The sequence below is a fragment of the Aulonocara sp. 'chitande type north' Nkhata Bay genome, linkage group LG5 (genome assembly GCF_057382095.1).
Source record: "Aulonocara sp. 'chitande type north' Nkhata Bay isolate Kocher_YH1m ecotype deep benthic linkage group LG5, A_spYH_male_GT1.1, whole genome shotgun sequence".
NCBI classification, from domain to species: Eukaryota; Metazoa; Chordata; class Actinopteri; order Cichliformes; family Cichlidae; genus Aulonocara; species Aulonocara sp. 'chitande type north' Nkhata Bay.
The window spans coordinates 24340053-24357886 of NC_141348.1; the positions used below are offsets into that span (position 1 = coordinate 24340053).

The 17834-nt window shown below is 39.5% G+C and overlaps 1 protein-coding gene across 2 annotated transcripts in view; it reads right to left on the bottom strand.

Annotated features, from left to right (window-relative positions):
* The window catches only part of srgap3 (SLIT-ROBO Rho GTPase activating protein 3), a 56167-nt gene that overhangs the window by 25741 nt on the left and 12592 nt on the right, over positions 1–17834 (bottom strand). For both annotated transcript variants that reach the window (XM_086292351.1, XM_086292350.1), the window contains exons 2-4: positions 13902–14097; positions 5755–5917; positions 2100–2162 (exon numbers count right to left, since the gene is read on the bottom strand). In XM_086292351.1, coding sequence (XP_086148477.1) covers positions 2100–2162; positions 5755–5917; positions 13902–14097 — 422 coding nt within the window. The remainder of the gene's footprint in view (positions 1–2099; positions 2163–5754; positions 5918–13901; positions 14098–17834) is intronic.

A 17834-nucleotide genomic window follows, 5' to 3' on the forward strand; every position in this document is an offset into this window, starting at 1 on the left:
GTGAGTGGGTAAAACAAATACATAGTAAAACATCTGCCACAGTGAACCTGAAGTGCACTGACACTTCGAACCAAACTGTAAATGTCTGGGAGGCAATTGCTTTTGAAAAGGGAGAATCATTTTATTTATTCAGACACAGATGACCACTTGTGCAGAAAATAGTAGTTTTGGTCTGTTTTTTAAAACATTTGACCAACAACACGGTCCTTCTGAAATTTGCATGCATGTAATTTATACATATGAACTTGTCATTACCTCACATGCGAACCCGAACACTGTGTGCTGTGTCCAAATCTACAGATAGCTTAAATAATGATGGTCGCCAGCACTGCCTTTGGGGTTTTGACTTTCATCACACTGCACATATGAATAAGTCATTTAAGGCAGCTCTGCCATCTCTTCTGTTTCACCTCAGGGTGCAGAAGAAGCTGAAGTTGCTTGGTGCTTGTCCAGTTTGGTGGACTGAATCCCTCAATAAGCGCTCAAATTAGACTAACAGCGCAGCACCAGTACCATTTGTTGCTATCCCAGACATACGTTAATCTATCAACACGGTCTCTTGCAGAAAATCCTGCCATAAGCAAAGCAGTTCGTAAGCTATTGCTAATGACTGTACAGTGAAGACAGTACAACTGCAAATGGTTGGAGAAATATTGCAGAGGAAAGTTATGATAAATCTGCCAATACACTGCAGTTAATTAGAAACATTAATCATAATATATGTAAAATGATATAGCCCATGTCTTTTATTGTTACAGCAATGCAGCATGCGTGACACCCAGGCTTTGTAGACATGCTGTTTAATTAATATCGAGATCTTATTATACTGAACTGATTTCTGACAATCAAAGTTCTCTAGAGTTGACATTTCATAGCTGAAATGAAATATTAATAATATTGGACCTTTTGAGGACAAAACTTTCAAACTATAGTTACAATTCATATCACAAAGCATCCATCAATATGACATTTCACCATTAACCTGTTTTAAATTAAAACATATGGGAAGCAGATGCAGGATATGAGAAAGCTGCTTGGTATGAAGTTAAAATGTGGTTGAACAGAAGCGAAGGGTAAAAAAAAGGAAAAAAAAAACAGCTTTTTCGAGAAAAATGGGGTAAACAACGGGCTACGGTCAAAATGAAGCAAAATGAGTGTTTCTACAAAGACAAAAATAAATAAATAAATAAGAGGCGCACTGTACCAGCAGAGAAACTGCTCATTACAATTGCTGCATATATACAAAGTGTTGGTATCAAGCACAACAAAGCAACTGAGCTAGAATAGGTGACCCTAAACTTAATGAGCACCTCTACTCTCTGACAGATTTATGCAAACACATTTCATTAAAATGGCACACTTATGTGTCAGCAGGCAATTATTTCACAGCTCTTCACAGATGCAGTCAGTGATGTGAACCCTGAAATCAACCAGATATGTTAGGAATTTGAGCCCTGAAACGGTAAACCTTGGGGAAAAATGAAATTTTCTTTTTCTTCATTCATACCTACCACAAACGTTAATCTTGAATATTCAAACAAGTATATACAGTAAACAGAGTGCAATGAACACTCAGGGAAGACACTGACATTGACCATTTAACAATACAAGAAAAGATAAACAAAGCTTATAAGAACATAAACTGGTTTCTTTTGATTCAGTACAACTCTAAAAGTTTCATTGACCCTGTCCAAGGCTAAAGGCAGTCCCATAATAAGGAGTGCAAAAAACTGAATCCATAAATCTGAAGGGAGAAAGGCAATTTCTCTTTTTAATAAGGAAGACAGAATGAAAGATAAAGGCTGCAAGGTCACTATAACCCTTCCATGATCACTAAAAGGAACCAATATGTTTTCAGGAACACACAAAGAAAGTAAAGACCGAAAGATGAGATCCATGCACGTGTTAATAAGAGTTTCTACTATGGTGCAGCAAAGGGAATAGAGACGAGCCATGACTGAAAGCTATTTAACTCAAAGGAATACAGAAGAACATGAAAAAACATCAGGAAGACAGTGAGGAGAAAGAACTTTGGGAGAGCTCAGTGAAGAGATGAGGTGTGAGAGATCGATCTGCAGGAGACACAGTCTATTACTTACAGTGTAGAGTTCATTCGTCACCTTCACAAGCTCCTCGTGCATCTGGATACCAATGTCCTTGCTCTGAAAACGGCAAGAAGACAGAACAGGGGTAAGAAAACAAATACTGTCTGAGCAATCAGCAGTGACCCGATGTTTCAAACTCCAGTTGTTATGCTGGCGCTGTGACTTTGGTGAGTCACAGAGAAACAACTCAAGAAATATTAGATGGATGACCACAAAGACTGGTGCAGAGGGTGTCTTTTCTCATTGAACCCCGCATACAAGTGAGAATTGGCACAACTGCAAAAAAATATATTTCAAAATGTGCAAGCAGCGGAGTGTTTTGGAATGGGTAATTGTACTTATTACAAACAAATTTTGAGAATACAGTAACATATAAGCATTTCCACCTTTCTAGGACACCCACAACCTCTGTTGTCAGTCAACAGTGACCAAATGTAACTGCAGGAAATGCAATACTCTAATTTCCTGCAGTTAATGCACACTACACTACATATTCAGATCAATTCTATGTCCTCAACAATGCAACAGCTTGTAAAATATCTCAGTTAATTCTTCTTACAGCTTTTAATACTCTTACAACTTCAATTGACAGAACAGAACATGCCTTTTAATAGAAGGAGAAATAAATAACAGTCGATGCATTGACACCTGTTTGTGTGGTGGGGGAACAAAACTTAATATGAAGACTCTGAGGTGAGAATACAACAACAGGATATCTCAGTTTGATGGTCTCACACATTCAAAAACAGAGGCAACACCTTCCTAGCCTAACAAAGTGACGTGAAAGTGTTATGTCTGAAAAAGAATGACACAGATAAACATCAGTACAACCCGAAATATAAAACTGTTTAAACTTCCTGATAATTTTACTTCAATTGGCTTTTCATTATAATAACTCTTGTTGTCCTTTTATGTCACAAAACCCGGAGTTCTATTTTCAAAGATTGTGCTTTTTCGGGTTGCATAGGTATTTTTTTAGTTGACATTCAGGGTAGGTGTTGAATGAAAACGTAGATTTTCTTAGCCTAGAACCAGTTTTGTTCTCAATCCATTCATTTTGTTAACCCTTACCCAGTCAGGGTCACAGGGGTCTGGAGCGTATACCACTGGTAATAGCATGAGAAGCAGTGAGAAAGATCCTCATGCCCAGTTCCACGCCTACTGCCATTATATGCCGAACAATCGTGTCTTTGGACTATGGGATCAGAGCTACAAACCACAGGAAGAACAAGCAACAACATATTGAAAGGCTGAAGACAACTAGGTGTTTCAAACTAAGAACATTCTTGCTATGAGATAACTCACTGCACCACCGCCGGCAGAATTTGTGGGCATTTTGAGTAAGGAAGCTAAAACTCAGTAACCCATGATTCAAACAGGAACGATCACTACATGGATGTTTTAATGTCTCTAGAATAAACAGCCAAAATGAAATATGTTACCTGACCATCAAATCAAATTCAGCTACTTGTGAATTATAACAGAGGTTTTAGGGCTAAGCTCTGAGAAGTAAACTAAGCTTGAAGTTGCTGAAGGCTGAATCCTACTGTCAAAATGGAGTGGTGAAAAACAAGAGGTACATGAAGTCCCAAGGTTCCTCAGTAGAGCTGGTGTGCAAACGAGACCCAAAACAGTTCCCAGAACCTTTAAGCTGTGATACTGTGTTGTTTGACACTTGTTTTGTGTGTTGCCTGGAAGGTGTCACCTTAGCCATTAACACTGGGAACATTTCAGCTAAAAACTGCAACACAATAACATACTAATAAGCAAACATGATGTTATGATGATGATTGCTAATGAACAAAAACAAGTGGTTTGCCAAATACGGCAATGACTTTGAGCAGAAAAGATTATGCATCTCCTCATGTGCACAACTTTTCTTAGACACATTTTTTAACAGTGAAAACAGCTGACTCATTTTTCTCTGGTGTATGGAAGATAATGACTCAGCAACAGTCATTTCATATTTGAACAAAGCAGATCAATAACGGATGTATTTTGCTATAATGAAACCTTGCTGCACCAATGACAAAGCATAGCTGAACGCAAAAACACACAAACACACACAGTATTTTCATCACTTCAGACAGCAAGACACTGACTTACTTTCATTGTCTTATGGGGACCTGCTCCTGCCCTTCTCTTCTGGAGACTTACTGTTACCCTTGGCATAATTACTGCTTGCTTAACTCTAAGCCTGAATCTAGACATAACTTTAACACATTTTGTTTGCCGGAGTTTATTTTTAGCTTATTTTCATACTGGGACTCCACAATATGCAATGTCCCCACAACATAGGTAAAAGAAGTACAAACACTCAACTTGAACCACATCCACCCACAGATCAGAGGCGTTCATTGATATATGAAAGGTAACCTTTTTTTGTCCACACCCTGGTCTGCTATGGTAACTGTGCTTGAAAAAACTTGCAACCCATGAGTCACAAACTAACCTAATTATAATTATAAAAGAATCTCAAAAGAAAATGTTTCTGTAACAGAAACTTGATTATAAAGTACGCTCAGAAGAGGAAAATAAACACAGCCTTGGTAATAAAGAAGGGATTTGATGTTGCAGCTTTGTTTTTATCTGGATCACAAGCAATAAGTTCTTCTCAAACAATCATTGAACTGAATGTAATGAACTGGATACACCCTGAGAGGGCTCCAGCAGCTGGTGAACGGCATCTGTATGCATCAGTGGCTCTGAGGTGAGACAGACTGCAGCGTGTACTGCAGAGGCTTGGGGGATGAGGAAGGTTTCATTGAGTGAGTAAAAACTGTGATGCAATACACTGTAAGAGCTGTGGCGCTTACAGAGCCCTTTATAGTGAACGTACATTTTTAAAATCTTCCCTCAATAAAAGGCACGAAAAAAGAAGATTATTAATGTATTCTGTTTGAAATTAAAAGTGATGTAGAACAGAGAAGACAACAGGAAAATATCGCACTCTGTACATTCATACTTGCCACACCTTTTGTAATTATATTACCACTGACTATTAGCACATTCATCAGAACACACCCTTCTAACTCTGATCAGCCCATCAACAGTAGCATAACAAACTAATATTCATATAATATCAGAGATATTACCTGTAACAAAATTCCTATTTTATTTACTACTTGAAAAACTATTTGTAAAGTTTTTACAGATTACATTTTGTCTTTGTTTGCCCCGTCTCACATTTAACCAAAGCTCATTTATTTTAGTATAAACATTCATGATTTCCTGCAGAAAACACACACACACACACACACACACACACACACACACACACAGAGCATCAGAATCAAACCTCATAAGCAGAGTTAAGTTCACTACAGGAAAGCCTGCAAGGTGAAAACAACCTTCTGGTGTTTGGATAGGGCCTCAGTCATTTCTAAAATGTGCTGACAGAGAGCCAGGTGTTGCTCACACTAGTACGAGCTGTAGATTCTTAGACCAGGGAGTCTCTGCTTGTCCCCCAAGCTGCTTTTACTGCTCCGTAGGCCGTGCAAAACCTAGACATCTTACGAACTCCATGTGCACTTAATGCACTTAATCAGCAAAATGAAAGCTTAAAGGCAGAGCAGAGGTTTGGCTGCATATTGAAATCTTTTCATTGGTAACAAAGTAGGAAAAAAAGGAAGGAGATTGATGGTCTTACCTTTTTGAACAGGCGAATTACATCCTCGCTGATCTGGGCCAGGCGGACAATAACATTGTTGGTGTAGATGTCACTGAGGGTGGCATGGTCACGGCTCTCACGCCTCGTCTGGTTCAGCAACAGATACCAGCAGTTTACGGATGACAGCAAGTGCTGATCTTTCCTGGGACAATAAGAGACATAGAGGACTGTTAAAGAGCTTTTCAGAACAGAATCAGGTCTCACACAGGTGGTAACTATAAACTAAAAAAAAAAAGTTTTGCTTCAAATGTTCAGATTTATTTAGTAAAATTATAGTTTAGACACACTAAGAACAGACACTTGTACCTAAAGCTATCCACAACTCAGAGCTAGCTATGGCTTATAATAAACTATTAAGTTCAATATAGACAACATGTTTATGGTTAGCTGGGGCCTCTCTGTGTAGAGTTTGCATGTTGTTGTGCAACTAAAACTGATGGGAATTTCACCAGCCAGATACAACAAAGTTTGGCTAAAGATTAACACAAAATTATTGTTAGGATAAAAAAATAATAATAATAAAGATTTTACCTAACTGAATGTGTTAATCCCTCTCACTATCACGTCCTTTTTGCTTTCCAAGACACTCCAAGCAATGCTATAGCTAGCAAGGCACCAAGTGGTTAAATTCATAATGCTCGTGACCATAGCGATCGAGAGAGTCACAGGCCCTGATTGCTGCATAATCAGTTTAAACTGTCTTGGCCTCGGGTGCTTTTAAACCAAGTCACATAGACACTGAACAACTGCACACACACACGCACAATCCCTTCAAACCCATACCCTTGTCTGGATTCAATCTGAGCATTAATCAATCAAGCAACCCTGAGGAAGAGACAAAGGGGGCGGGGAGGGGGGTAAGAGCATAGAAGGGAGAGAACCAGAGCACAGCAGAGGATTGGGTTTCACTGTTGAGGGGAAGAAAAAGACGAGCAGCACCAACATCAAAGACATCCCCTTCAGAGAGCTTCCATAATGCTAATCGCATCTAATGAAGCTGATATCTTGCTACTCCAGAGTTCCTCCACCATTATTTCTTTACTTAACTCTGCCTCTAAACACACTTACAAGAGGCTGACAGGATACAAACAGCAGCACATCATCTTCATAACATCCTTGTGGAGCAGAAAATAGGATAGCATTTGAAGTAAACTTGATCTGTCCATTTACTGTGCACCCTGCCTCTTCATGTTAAACTGAACATAGTGTATCCATGCCCGTTATCCAAAAGGTAGGTCAGTTCATTTAAAACCACAAAAACTGAGTAGTAAAGATCCGATATAAGCCAAGTGTTAATCAAACGTCACATACGTCAATACAATTATTCAGCAATTAACTAACTCTATTATAGTGATATGAACTCATTTGTAAGACTGTGTAAAGGACAAGTGGGACATAGCAAAACCCAACATTAGTAGGTCTAATAAAGACCATATTCTCTGTCATTCCTCTGGGATGACCTACTTTGACTGTCTCACCATCCCTCATTTTGTACCAGTTCTTCTTGACTGACCTATCTTCCCATAAGAGAAGCAGGTCCTTGGTGTATAATTGCTGTTTGTGGTTGAGAGGTTTAGGGAACAGGCACCTCTACTCACTGTTAATCCCTGAAAGTGGCCAGAGATGCTTCATCTCATCCCTAAGCACAACCAAGCTCCAATTTTAGTTCTTTTTATCCACCTCAGCTTTCCACCCAAGCCCCGAACACTTCCTACAGGCATAAATCCCAGGCCCGCCTATGATGATTTAAAGCGGTAGTGGACCTGTGGTCTATAAGTATGGTTACTTTTTCCTTTAATATCTGTTTAACTTGACTGGAGCACCAGATTCGTGCCACACTGAAATAAATAGCAATTTGCAGTTTACTCAACAGACTTTAAGCACACAGCTTATAAAAAACAACAACCAAAAAGCTGTTTTCTCGCTGTATAAACTCTGCAGAATATCGATAGACCCATGTTTTCTCACAGTTTGAACCAAAACTTTCAAGTTGGATTAATCACTTCGTAAAATCATAAGACCTGTTAATTTTCAGTACAATTCTTGTGTAATCTGGCAGATTACTCCCAATTTGCCTTTCTTAAGAATGGCTTCTGCAGGGCCTCAACATTATTGAAGCACCTTGTCAGAAAACAGAACAAAAAGCAGCCAACATCCAAAGAAGAGCTTTGATTGCTTTTCAAGAACCCTGGAGAACTATTCCTGAAGACTACTTAAAGAAATTACAAGAAAACTGTCTAAGAGAGATCAAAATATCTAGCTGGTCGTACCAAATAGACTTTAAAGCTTGTCCCAATTCTTAAAACTCAGTTTTTTTGCTTTATGTAACATCACTGCACCCAGTTCCAATGTCCTTCATTCACTGAGTTTTTTAAAAAATGTAGAAGGATGTTTTTTGGTGTGTGAGTGCATGAAAATGGAAGGGCACAGATTTTTAATGTTGTGGCATAAAACCTTGGCAACAAGAAAAAGAAAGCGATAACGGACACAAGATCTCCTTGTTTTATCACTGGTGCCCTATTTTCACAGAAATTAGGAGCATAAGGTCAGTAATTAGGCCTGTGTGGGAGCAGAGCCTGTTAACTCTGTACTAAATGTAGCTCCTCCACTTTTTACAGTACTGAGACACAACCTTGTTCTGTACTGGTTCTACAGAGATATATCAGTCATAAAAGATATTCATTCCTCAATCTCTACGTTTTACCCACTTCTTGCCAATTTCCTGTAGAAGGATGAATATCAAGTGAGAACTTGCAGGTCAATTAATCTTGAAGGCTTCAAAAGGTTTGATTTTGAATGGCTTCATGCCCTCTGTATTTATACAAGGAATATCATTAACATGCAGAAGAAGGCAAATGATGAGCCCTGACAGTCTCTAGAGAAACAAAGAGGAAGAGGAGGAGGAGGACGAGTGCAGCTTTCTGGCATCCTGTTATATTCGTCTCATTCAGCAAAGCCCTGTCTGCCTGTCTGCATAGTTTTAGACTCTGCTCCCCGTGTAATGCAGGTACATACACTGAGCATGATCTGTGAACAATTCAAAGAGAATGAAGAAGAAGATGAGACACAGTGTCAGTGGAAGTGAATGGAGAAACAAAAAAAGAGAGCGTGTTTGGAGAGTATAGCAATAATCCTCTGATTCAAGGATAAAATGATGGCAGGCTGTCTCCTTAATATACATACTCTGAACAAGTGAGTATTGTATAGAAGAGTGGCCGTGCTTTAGTCACGGTTGCTCTGAATGCCACCATCTAATCACCAAGAGCCTCTGATGTGTCTGAGCCAGGATTTCCAGAAGGAAGTGTGTATTTATCAAACCAGGACTCAGCTTTATAAAGGCCTTTAATCCGCTCCACACTGCTTGCCTGCTGCTTATCAATGAAACAGCCAAGGAAAAGAAGAAAGTGCCAAACAGCTTCAAAAGACAAGGGACACGTGGGCACATGCAGCTTGCTTTGCCATTTAAATTTTCTTTTGCCCCCATTTTTCAGCACAGCTTAAATATGCTACATCGCTGATTTGCACACCATTTACTTTGGGTTTTTTTTTTCGAGGAGACACACTGCCAGCACTTGATAACGCACAGCTGTACAGACAGATGGGGCAGAGCAGGGCAGAGCATGGGGCAGTACCTGCGAAGAGGACACGGGGCTTTGACAAGATCTGAAACGCAAACTGCAAAACAGCTACTCTATTGATCCGCACACCGTGATTTGCAAAAGCGTCACACCAACTGCTGTGCACTGACTACAAGAGATACAACTCAACCTTTTACTCTTTGAACCTCAGACCACCAGAGTAGCCATACTTATAAAAACCAATGGAACTAAAGTCATTGCTCTAGGGCTGATGCTTGTCTGCCAAGCCTGCAAAGCACAATTAAAAAGGTCGTTGCATTCCTAAAATGAGACGAATCATAACCGAAGAGCATTATCATGTTTCGAGGCTTCTCAAAGAAAAGCTTGTTACGAGCACAGGCTGGATCAAAATGTGTAATGCTGAAACATGACAATATCCAGCTATACAGTTTCAAGTTGTGACATCTGAACCGTGACGTCCTTTGAATGAACAAAGGTCATTACTAAAAGGAAAGCCTGATATACACAAAGATCTCAATAAAGACATCAGACTTTTTTCCCCAGATTCCTCTCAAACCTAATGAGCATACACACAAACTTAGACGGCGCTATAACCCCAGCTTCATCTCCACAGCAAGGTTGTTATCCATATTAGTGCTGCATGATTTGCCATCCTATCTATATCACGGACATACAATATCAATCCATCCTAATTTGATGGGTTACTTTATAAAACCTGCTCATAATTTACTCGTAAACATCTGTCCCATAAATAAAATCAAGTCAGCTGTTGTCTCTAAGGATCCAATAAGCAGGGTTTTTCCTGGCTCGAAATAAAATAGGCGGTGACTCCGTACGGCACTAAGCATGATCACTTTGTACAGAAAAGGCATTAAAAGCGTTGCCCAATTTGACATCTATGCAGTTCTCTAGCATCTCGGAGTATTTCGTAAACAAAAATGCACATTGCACATGGTAAATAGAGTCCAAACACTTTAATAACAACACTGGAGGATGTGGGAGCACCCTGGTGTGAGAAAGAAAAGCACTTGCACCGTAACTGTAGCACAGAACACCTAAGTAACCTCTCAGTGTGTCTTTTCACTGAGGCAAATAGGGTAAAGCGCCAGAGCAAAATAATTCTCGGTTGGGTTGCTGCAGTGTAGCCTTAGCTGCAGTAGCTGTAAATCACAGTGGCATTCAGCTTGCTAATGAATCTGCACTGGAAGGGTTCAGCCAGCAGCTGTAGGCAGGGATCCAGGACATATGGAAGTCTGTCCTGGTCAGAATGACGCCATTTTACCGCTGTGTGGTGATGTCCACTAAGCTGCTTATGAAGCACCCCTTAGCAGTACAGCACAAGGTTTCCTGAGCATGGCTTCCTTTGCGATGAAAGATGGTCATCTAAGCGAGAGTGAAAACATTTTTTTTCCAAAAAAAAGTATAAGTGAAAGGCATAATGTACATTTCTGTGACTTTGATGTTGAATACTGCATGATTTGTGCCACCAAAGTGGGGTTTTTTTTGTCTTTTTTAAAGAAAAACACAAGTGCTCTTCTTGCCCATTTGGTGTTTTAGTGGTTCCTCATTAACTTAACTACACTAAAGTAGTAGGAAAGGCTGACTGAAGGGTGTGTCACGGCTGATTACCAGGATTTGTGGTTGCCCGCCTGCAGACTGGGAGTTCAAGGAAGAAGGTGCGGTAATGTTATAAACCTTTTTGTGTCATTATCAAAAGCTTATGAACTCACTTTGGTTGATGAATGGGACAGTTTGAATTTACTGTGGCCTGATGTGTTTCTGTCTAACACACACAAAAGTGTGTGTGGCCTGAGTGAACCTTACATCCTCCCCACCCACACTTCCTCCGTTAGTGGTTTGTGAGCGCATCAGTTCTTTCAGACAGAGTCCAGAGTATTCTCTAGCAGTTAGTCTAATAAGCTTTTAAAATGTCACGTCTGCTTAAATATCATTTTACTCTAGACCTGTTTATGTCTGTGCAGGAGATCTCTGCCCAGACACTGCACTGAAACACCTGTCGGCTCACCACAAGCAGAAAGCATAAGTAGACTGGATATCTCAGGATTATTCTTCTAACACTTGTCCATCACTGCATGGATCAGCTGTGGAGTCAAAAGGTTAAGCCACTGTCTCGAACTAGCAGTGCTGGTTTTTGTGAGGCTGTCTTCAGAGTAACATACACCCATTCATACACTCATACAGCTCAATTATGCAGCCAAATCCTCATCTGCTTTAGAAACACTGTTCAATACTGCTAAAAAAAGAACGCACACACTACACGGCCTTGTGTACACAGAGTTACACAAGTCTTCTGAAAATTAAAAACACTGGTTTTCTGGTTAAAAATTAAAAGTGGAAGTCAAGGCACGAACTTAATCATCTATCTGCAAATCTGAAGCGAGATTAATATATGTATTACTGTGTATTACATGTGACCCAATACATTGACTTTTTTTTCAAACTTTCACACTTTCAGAGGGTTAAAAAACAGGAAATCATGTACTTTTTGCACAACTACATTTTGGCTACCAAGACCAGTTATACTATCAAAACTGCTGCTTACATTTTAATGCATCAGCAACAAACAATAAATAATACATCACTAGCATAACCCTAACAGTTTTCACTTTATATAATCTGTTTAAACTTTAATTAGTGATTCTGCTATTAATTATAGACTTTTGCACTTAGTATGTCAAATACAGGATGTTTACACAATTCTCTCAAACAAGGTTTTCACATAAAAACAAAAAAATGTTTTTTTGTTAGGCATCATAATTAAAATCAGAGGTGGAGGGTTAGAATATATACTGCGTATGTTGGTGCAGATTTATGCGTCACATCTGCTGGGTTAGTGCTCCCACTACCAAACTGAACAAAGCAAGATTAATATAAATATATTATTAGTAACCCACTGAGCTGACTTGTCACCTTTTTGCACTCACACTTTCAGAGGATAAAAAAAGCAAAACAGGAAATAGTTTTAGTGCAACTACATTGCAGCTACCAAGACCAGTTATATTATTCAATTGCTGCTTACACAGTAATGCATCAATGACATGCAATAAATAATACATCAAAGCATAACCCTACCAGTATTAACTCTGTGAGATCAGTACTTTACCTACTGATTCTGTTATTACTAATAGCCTGCTGCACTTAATGTGTCAAATGCAGGATATTTACACACCTCTCTCGAAAAGGTTTTGACACCTGAACAAAATAATCAGTTTTATTTTTAAGAATCAGGCAAAACACTAATATTTCTTTATCAACTTTTGAGAATTAAACAGACCTTCTTATGGAAATATTGGAAATCCATTTGTGTTGTTCCCATTTGCAAGAATCAGAAGCTAGAATTTGACTACATACTGCGTATGTTGGTGCAGATTTATGTCTGAGATCTGCTGCCAGATCACAGCTGGGTTAGTGCTCCCATTACCAAACTGAACTAAGCTTGCCTGCTCGCCTGAGGTGCTTGATTTTGGGAGCGGCAGAACTCAATTTCATGCCCTGCGTGAGTCATGCACCAATGTGTTGTGGTAATCTCTGGCCAGACGATTCCTTATTTCCTCACTGGTATCCATTTCAGTATTTTCAGAACTTCAAATCTAAATAGGTCAAAGCTGCATGAGGTCTGATTTTGATCTGATGACATTTAGCAATATTTGCCTTTTTTGCTTTTGTACTTGGCTACAGGATTTATAATGTTCCCTCCTGTGACCCGTCTTTAAAAAACACTGGCAGTCACCAGTGCCTCCACTCCTAGTAGATGCATCTATGGTATTGATTTGAAAATCCTAGGTGACTTTTAAAAAAGTTAACCTCTGATCTTGAAGTCATGGTCACTGGGATTCAAACTCATAGATGGTATGGTGATATCAATTTAAAACTCCTACATCGCCTTGTTCTCATATTATCACATTCACAAACTCTGGTGTCCGCCTGCCCACCCAGCCAATGGGGTAACAACAATACACAATCAGGGTAAAAATGTAATGGCTTTTAATTTATTGCTACTCAGCACATTTATGCACATTTAATTTACATTTTCGATAAAAAGTTAGAAAGCTAAGTTCTCAATTATAGTGGCAAAAGTGAACTGCGTGTAGTATGTCCAACATTCAAGAGTTGAAACCTCTAATGAACTGAGCAGTCATTGTGAAGCTAGAATAATCTGACCTTTGAAGCTGTCATAAAGGCGAAGACTGTAATAAGAGACATTCCCTGACAGCACGTAAACAAATGGGAGCATTCTGTTATATAATGCTGCAATGTGATTAGCATCAAGGAAGGAAGTGTTTAGTGAGGAGAAAAAGTGACTTGACCTTCATATGATAAAGGAAATAAAGCAAGTAGGTCATGAAATGCCATTTAAATTCAAATCTAACAAGAAGCCAAAAACTTAGACAACATTAAGGAAAGAAAATATGATAGTGCACCTGCTTCCAATCAACAACACACAAAGACTCCAATGCACAGAAGAATATATATTAAACAGTACCAGCTATAAATGCTTCAACTCACTTAAACTGTTGGTGTTCTCTGGAGCTGCGGATCTTCGAGGAGAACCTCTCAGCCAGTTTCTCCAAGCTGCGGGAGTATTCCAGTTCAATCTCTGCTTTGCGACGGAAGAACTCCTGCAGATCCTGCAGGAGCTGGATACGTGATTCAGACTGTTGCTCCAGGCATTTAAACTGCTCCACCAGCTGGTTACGGATCTCTGTACAAGAAAACACCAAACAAAAAGGAGTTTGATTGACTTTTTACACACAAAATTAAGGCACAGTAATGTGAAAAATAAGATGTTCATATGACTCTAGGCAGTACTGTAAAAAACTAAGTGAACCATTACTGCTTCCATAGGAATTAATAGAGTAAGTAAACGATGCTGTTTAACTGATTATCAGCAGGAGTAACCACCTCTATAAATAATACGTTTTGGCAGTTTGTTGGTCTGGAGCATTGAGGTGTGAGTTAACACAATCTTCCCCAGAGTGGGTGTGCCAAGAAATTCACCCTAATGTCAGACAGTGCAGTGCTCAAAGAAACTGAGGAAACTAAGCGCTATATCTCATACTCTACAGACCTCAGTTAGCATGCTAAATGTTAGCATGCTAACATTTCCTGACAATACCTTTGGAGGAAGATTAAACAAGTATGTCTTGTTTATAAGGGTTTCCAGGAGAAAGCCTCTTCTCTCTAAAAAGGACATGGCAGTATAGCTTTGGTTTACAAAGTTGCATCTGAACAAACTACAGGATTTCTGGAACAATCTCCTTTGGGCAGACCAGACTAAAGTGGAGGAGTTTGGCCATAATGTGCAGCTGGACATCTGGTGAAAACCAATCACAGCACATTCGCACAAACACCTCAAACCACCCCTTGAGCACGGTGGTGGAAGGGGGATAAGTTGGGTTTGTTTTGCAGCCACAGGACCTGGGCACCATACAAACACGTCAACCACAAACTCCTCTGTACACCAAAATATTCTCCATCTAAACATGAGGCCTGTCTGATAGCTACAGCTAGGCTAAAACTAGGTTATTTTCCAGAACATCAACCTCAAGAAGAGAGAAAGATTGCAAACCTCAATGGACAGAAGCAACACTCTAAAGGAGACTGGGTGAAAATTCCTCCATAACGATGTGAGAGACTGATAAAGTACATTCATTTGTTGATGCTAAATCGGTTCTACACCTTTAGTGAATAATGAATTGTACTAAGTTTTGACAGGACTCTTTGCAGTCTTTTTCTCCTTATTGTATATGTTGAATGACTGTTTTTAAAATTATCCATCTCCACTTTTACTATAGGAATGTAACAAAGTTAAAAGCTTCTGTGACAAACATACAAATTCCCAAAAACATAACACAACCCAGTTACAACTACACAGATAACAATGCACAATAAAACCTTGACTAACCTTCAAATTAAATGAAATCAACAAAATTGAGAAATAATAATTGAAAGCAGGAGAGCAGCGATAAAGAGAGTCAGCTGCGAGAGAGAAGCCAGTAAGTTGACCTGTGTTTATGACCTCTCATGTACATCTAAATAAAACTGATTTAATGAGAAATGCTTCACTCCCCCACTTGGACTAAGTAGCAACATTTCGCCTCAAGAGGAACACGATGTTAGCGGCCAGACTACAGACCCTTCATGGGAGCCACAAGCAAAACTCAATTCCCCTTTGTAGTGCTGTCATCAGCAACAATGACGCCTCAGCTCAGGAACAGAAAAATGCCTATTCTGTAGAATAAAATTATACTGTTAAGGAAGGAGCGCAAGTAAACAGGATGAATCTCACTTGAAAAGAGGAAGAAAACACCACGAACCCATGTGAAACCTTTACTAGAAATCCCAGTTTTGTTGATGCGTCTATATTTTCAATTAACTTTATTTTTCCCTCAGTGTGATTCAAGAAGCGAGTATCAAAACATGATGAAATGACAGCTACCAGTACTGCTGCCACAGATTTTTAAGCTTTCAAGGTTTCTCTTGTGAATACTTCATCCTAACCTATAATGACTAAATAAAGCCAAGAGCCACATTGTGCTAACTTTTGGCAATTAAGATTTTCCACCAATCAAAAGGATCTTTTATTTTTTCTGCATGAAAATGTGCTAAAAGAAGAAGAAGAAGAAGAAGAAGAAGAAGAAGAAGAAGAACTTCCTAATGCAAGGCATGTCATGTTGCAACATCTCTTATTTACAATATGAGTCACTGCAAGTTATAACCTTTAAAATGAAGGCAGGATGAATCGCACACGTACAGTATCAAAGCCGTGTCAGTGACACTCTGCAGGCAGACGAACTGCCAGCTGAATGGTGAAACCACAGCAGTGACACAGACTGTGTTTTCATGCTGCTGAGGGTGTAATTTGGACAGCAAAGCCCTCATCATGGATATATGTTGGCTCTGACTGCTGGGGAAACCGTAACACTGTGCACAGGGAGCCTTTGCTCTCCCTGTGATGTCGTGCCGCCTGGCTTCAGCCTCAAGCGGCATGCTTCACTCTGTGGTTAACCATTGTCCCAGCCCTCCCCTTTATCCAGGGGGCCTCCCTCTCTCTCTCTCAGCAGGGCTTAAAGCTCTGTTTTTAGTGGGAACTGAATCAGAGCTCAGGGATATACAGTATTTTACTACTTCACTTCTGTCAGGAATGCTTTGCCAAACATTCAGTTATGTTTTTATATATATATATTACTTTCAGAAGACAGAAACAATGCAGAAGAATTCAAGGCAAGAAAAAAGAAGCCAGAGGAAAATGTGACAGCAATGTGCGTGAGTGACATGGAGGACTTTTAAAAACATTCTTTTACAGAAAGGGAACCACCAGCTGCAGCCTTGCTTTTGACAGATGAGATTGGAAAAATAGGTCACACCAGAAGTGTGCCTTTCCCTCTGAGAAACCATGAGCAATTGAAGAATTATTCCCTAAGTATTTCCAGCACACTGAGTATGGCTTGATTTGCTGTGGTTTCTTCAAAGAGAAGGACCCTTCTTTAGTTCGCTTCCGTCTGTGAGGTTGGCAAAATGCTGTGAATATGTGTGTGCAGTAAATTTAAAGATGCCTCCTTACAGTTTTAAAGACAACGCATTAATATTTTTGCTAGATAGATACATTTCTGTAATATCTGATATCCTTTGTCTTTCTACCATGTAATTGTTGAAAGACTATGGATTGCCCAGATGAAATACTCTGTGACTAGTATGGCACACAAACCCTAATGCTTTCAAGAACATTTATATACTCGAACTGTGATGGCCCTCCTGGCTTGGCTGAACCTGAGGGCTACACCATGAAGGAAGTTCAACACAACCAGACTGTGTCAGCGTTAGCTGGCTTGACAGAGTTCAAATGCTAGTTGGAGATAACAGGGATCAGATGGTGGTTCTCAGAAGTCTCTGTTAAGCCGGGCTTTCTGCTTCAGGCTCTGTGTGCTCACTCATCATGTGACTCTTCCAAACTAAATGACCCCTTCGAGTGTCACATCAGCTGAAATGTTATCAATGATGATAAAACAGTGAGAACATAAAAATATCTTTAAAGAACATTTAACCCATTCACTGCTTCACTGAGTGAATGGGTTAAATGCAGAGAGGAATTTCCCCACGAGGCTCAATAAAGTTTACATTATTATTATTCTCATCATTATTAAAACTGCAGCACTGTTGCAAATAAGACAAGAGATAAATGCTGCAGAAAATCACTAATCTGGCGATCTATCCCGCAGACCTATAGTTTATTTGTAATGTGGCAGCTGCTAATTAGAACTGTGAAAAACTAAACTGGATAAATTTAAATATTAAAGGTTACTAGCCAAAAGGCAGATCAATGTGAAATGAATTTTATTGATTGAACAGATGTTCCTGGTGTGTGTTCTACCACTTCCAGCAGTGTGGAACAGACGTAGCAGCAGGTTAGAATTAAGAATAAAAACATTTACACTTTTT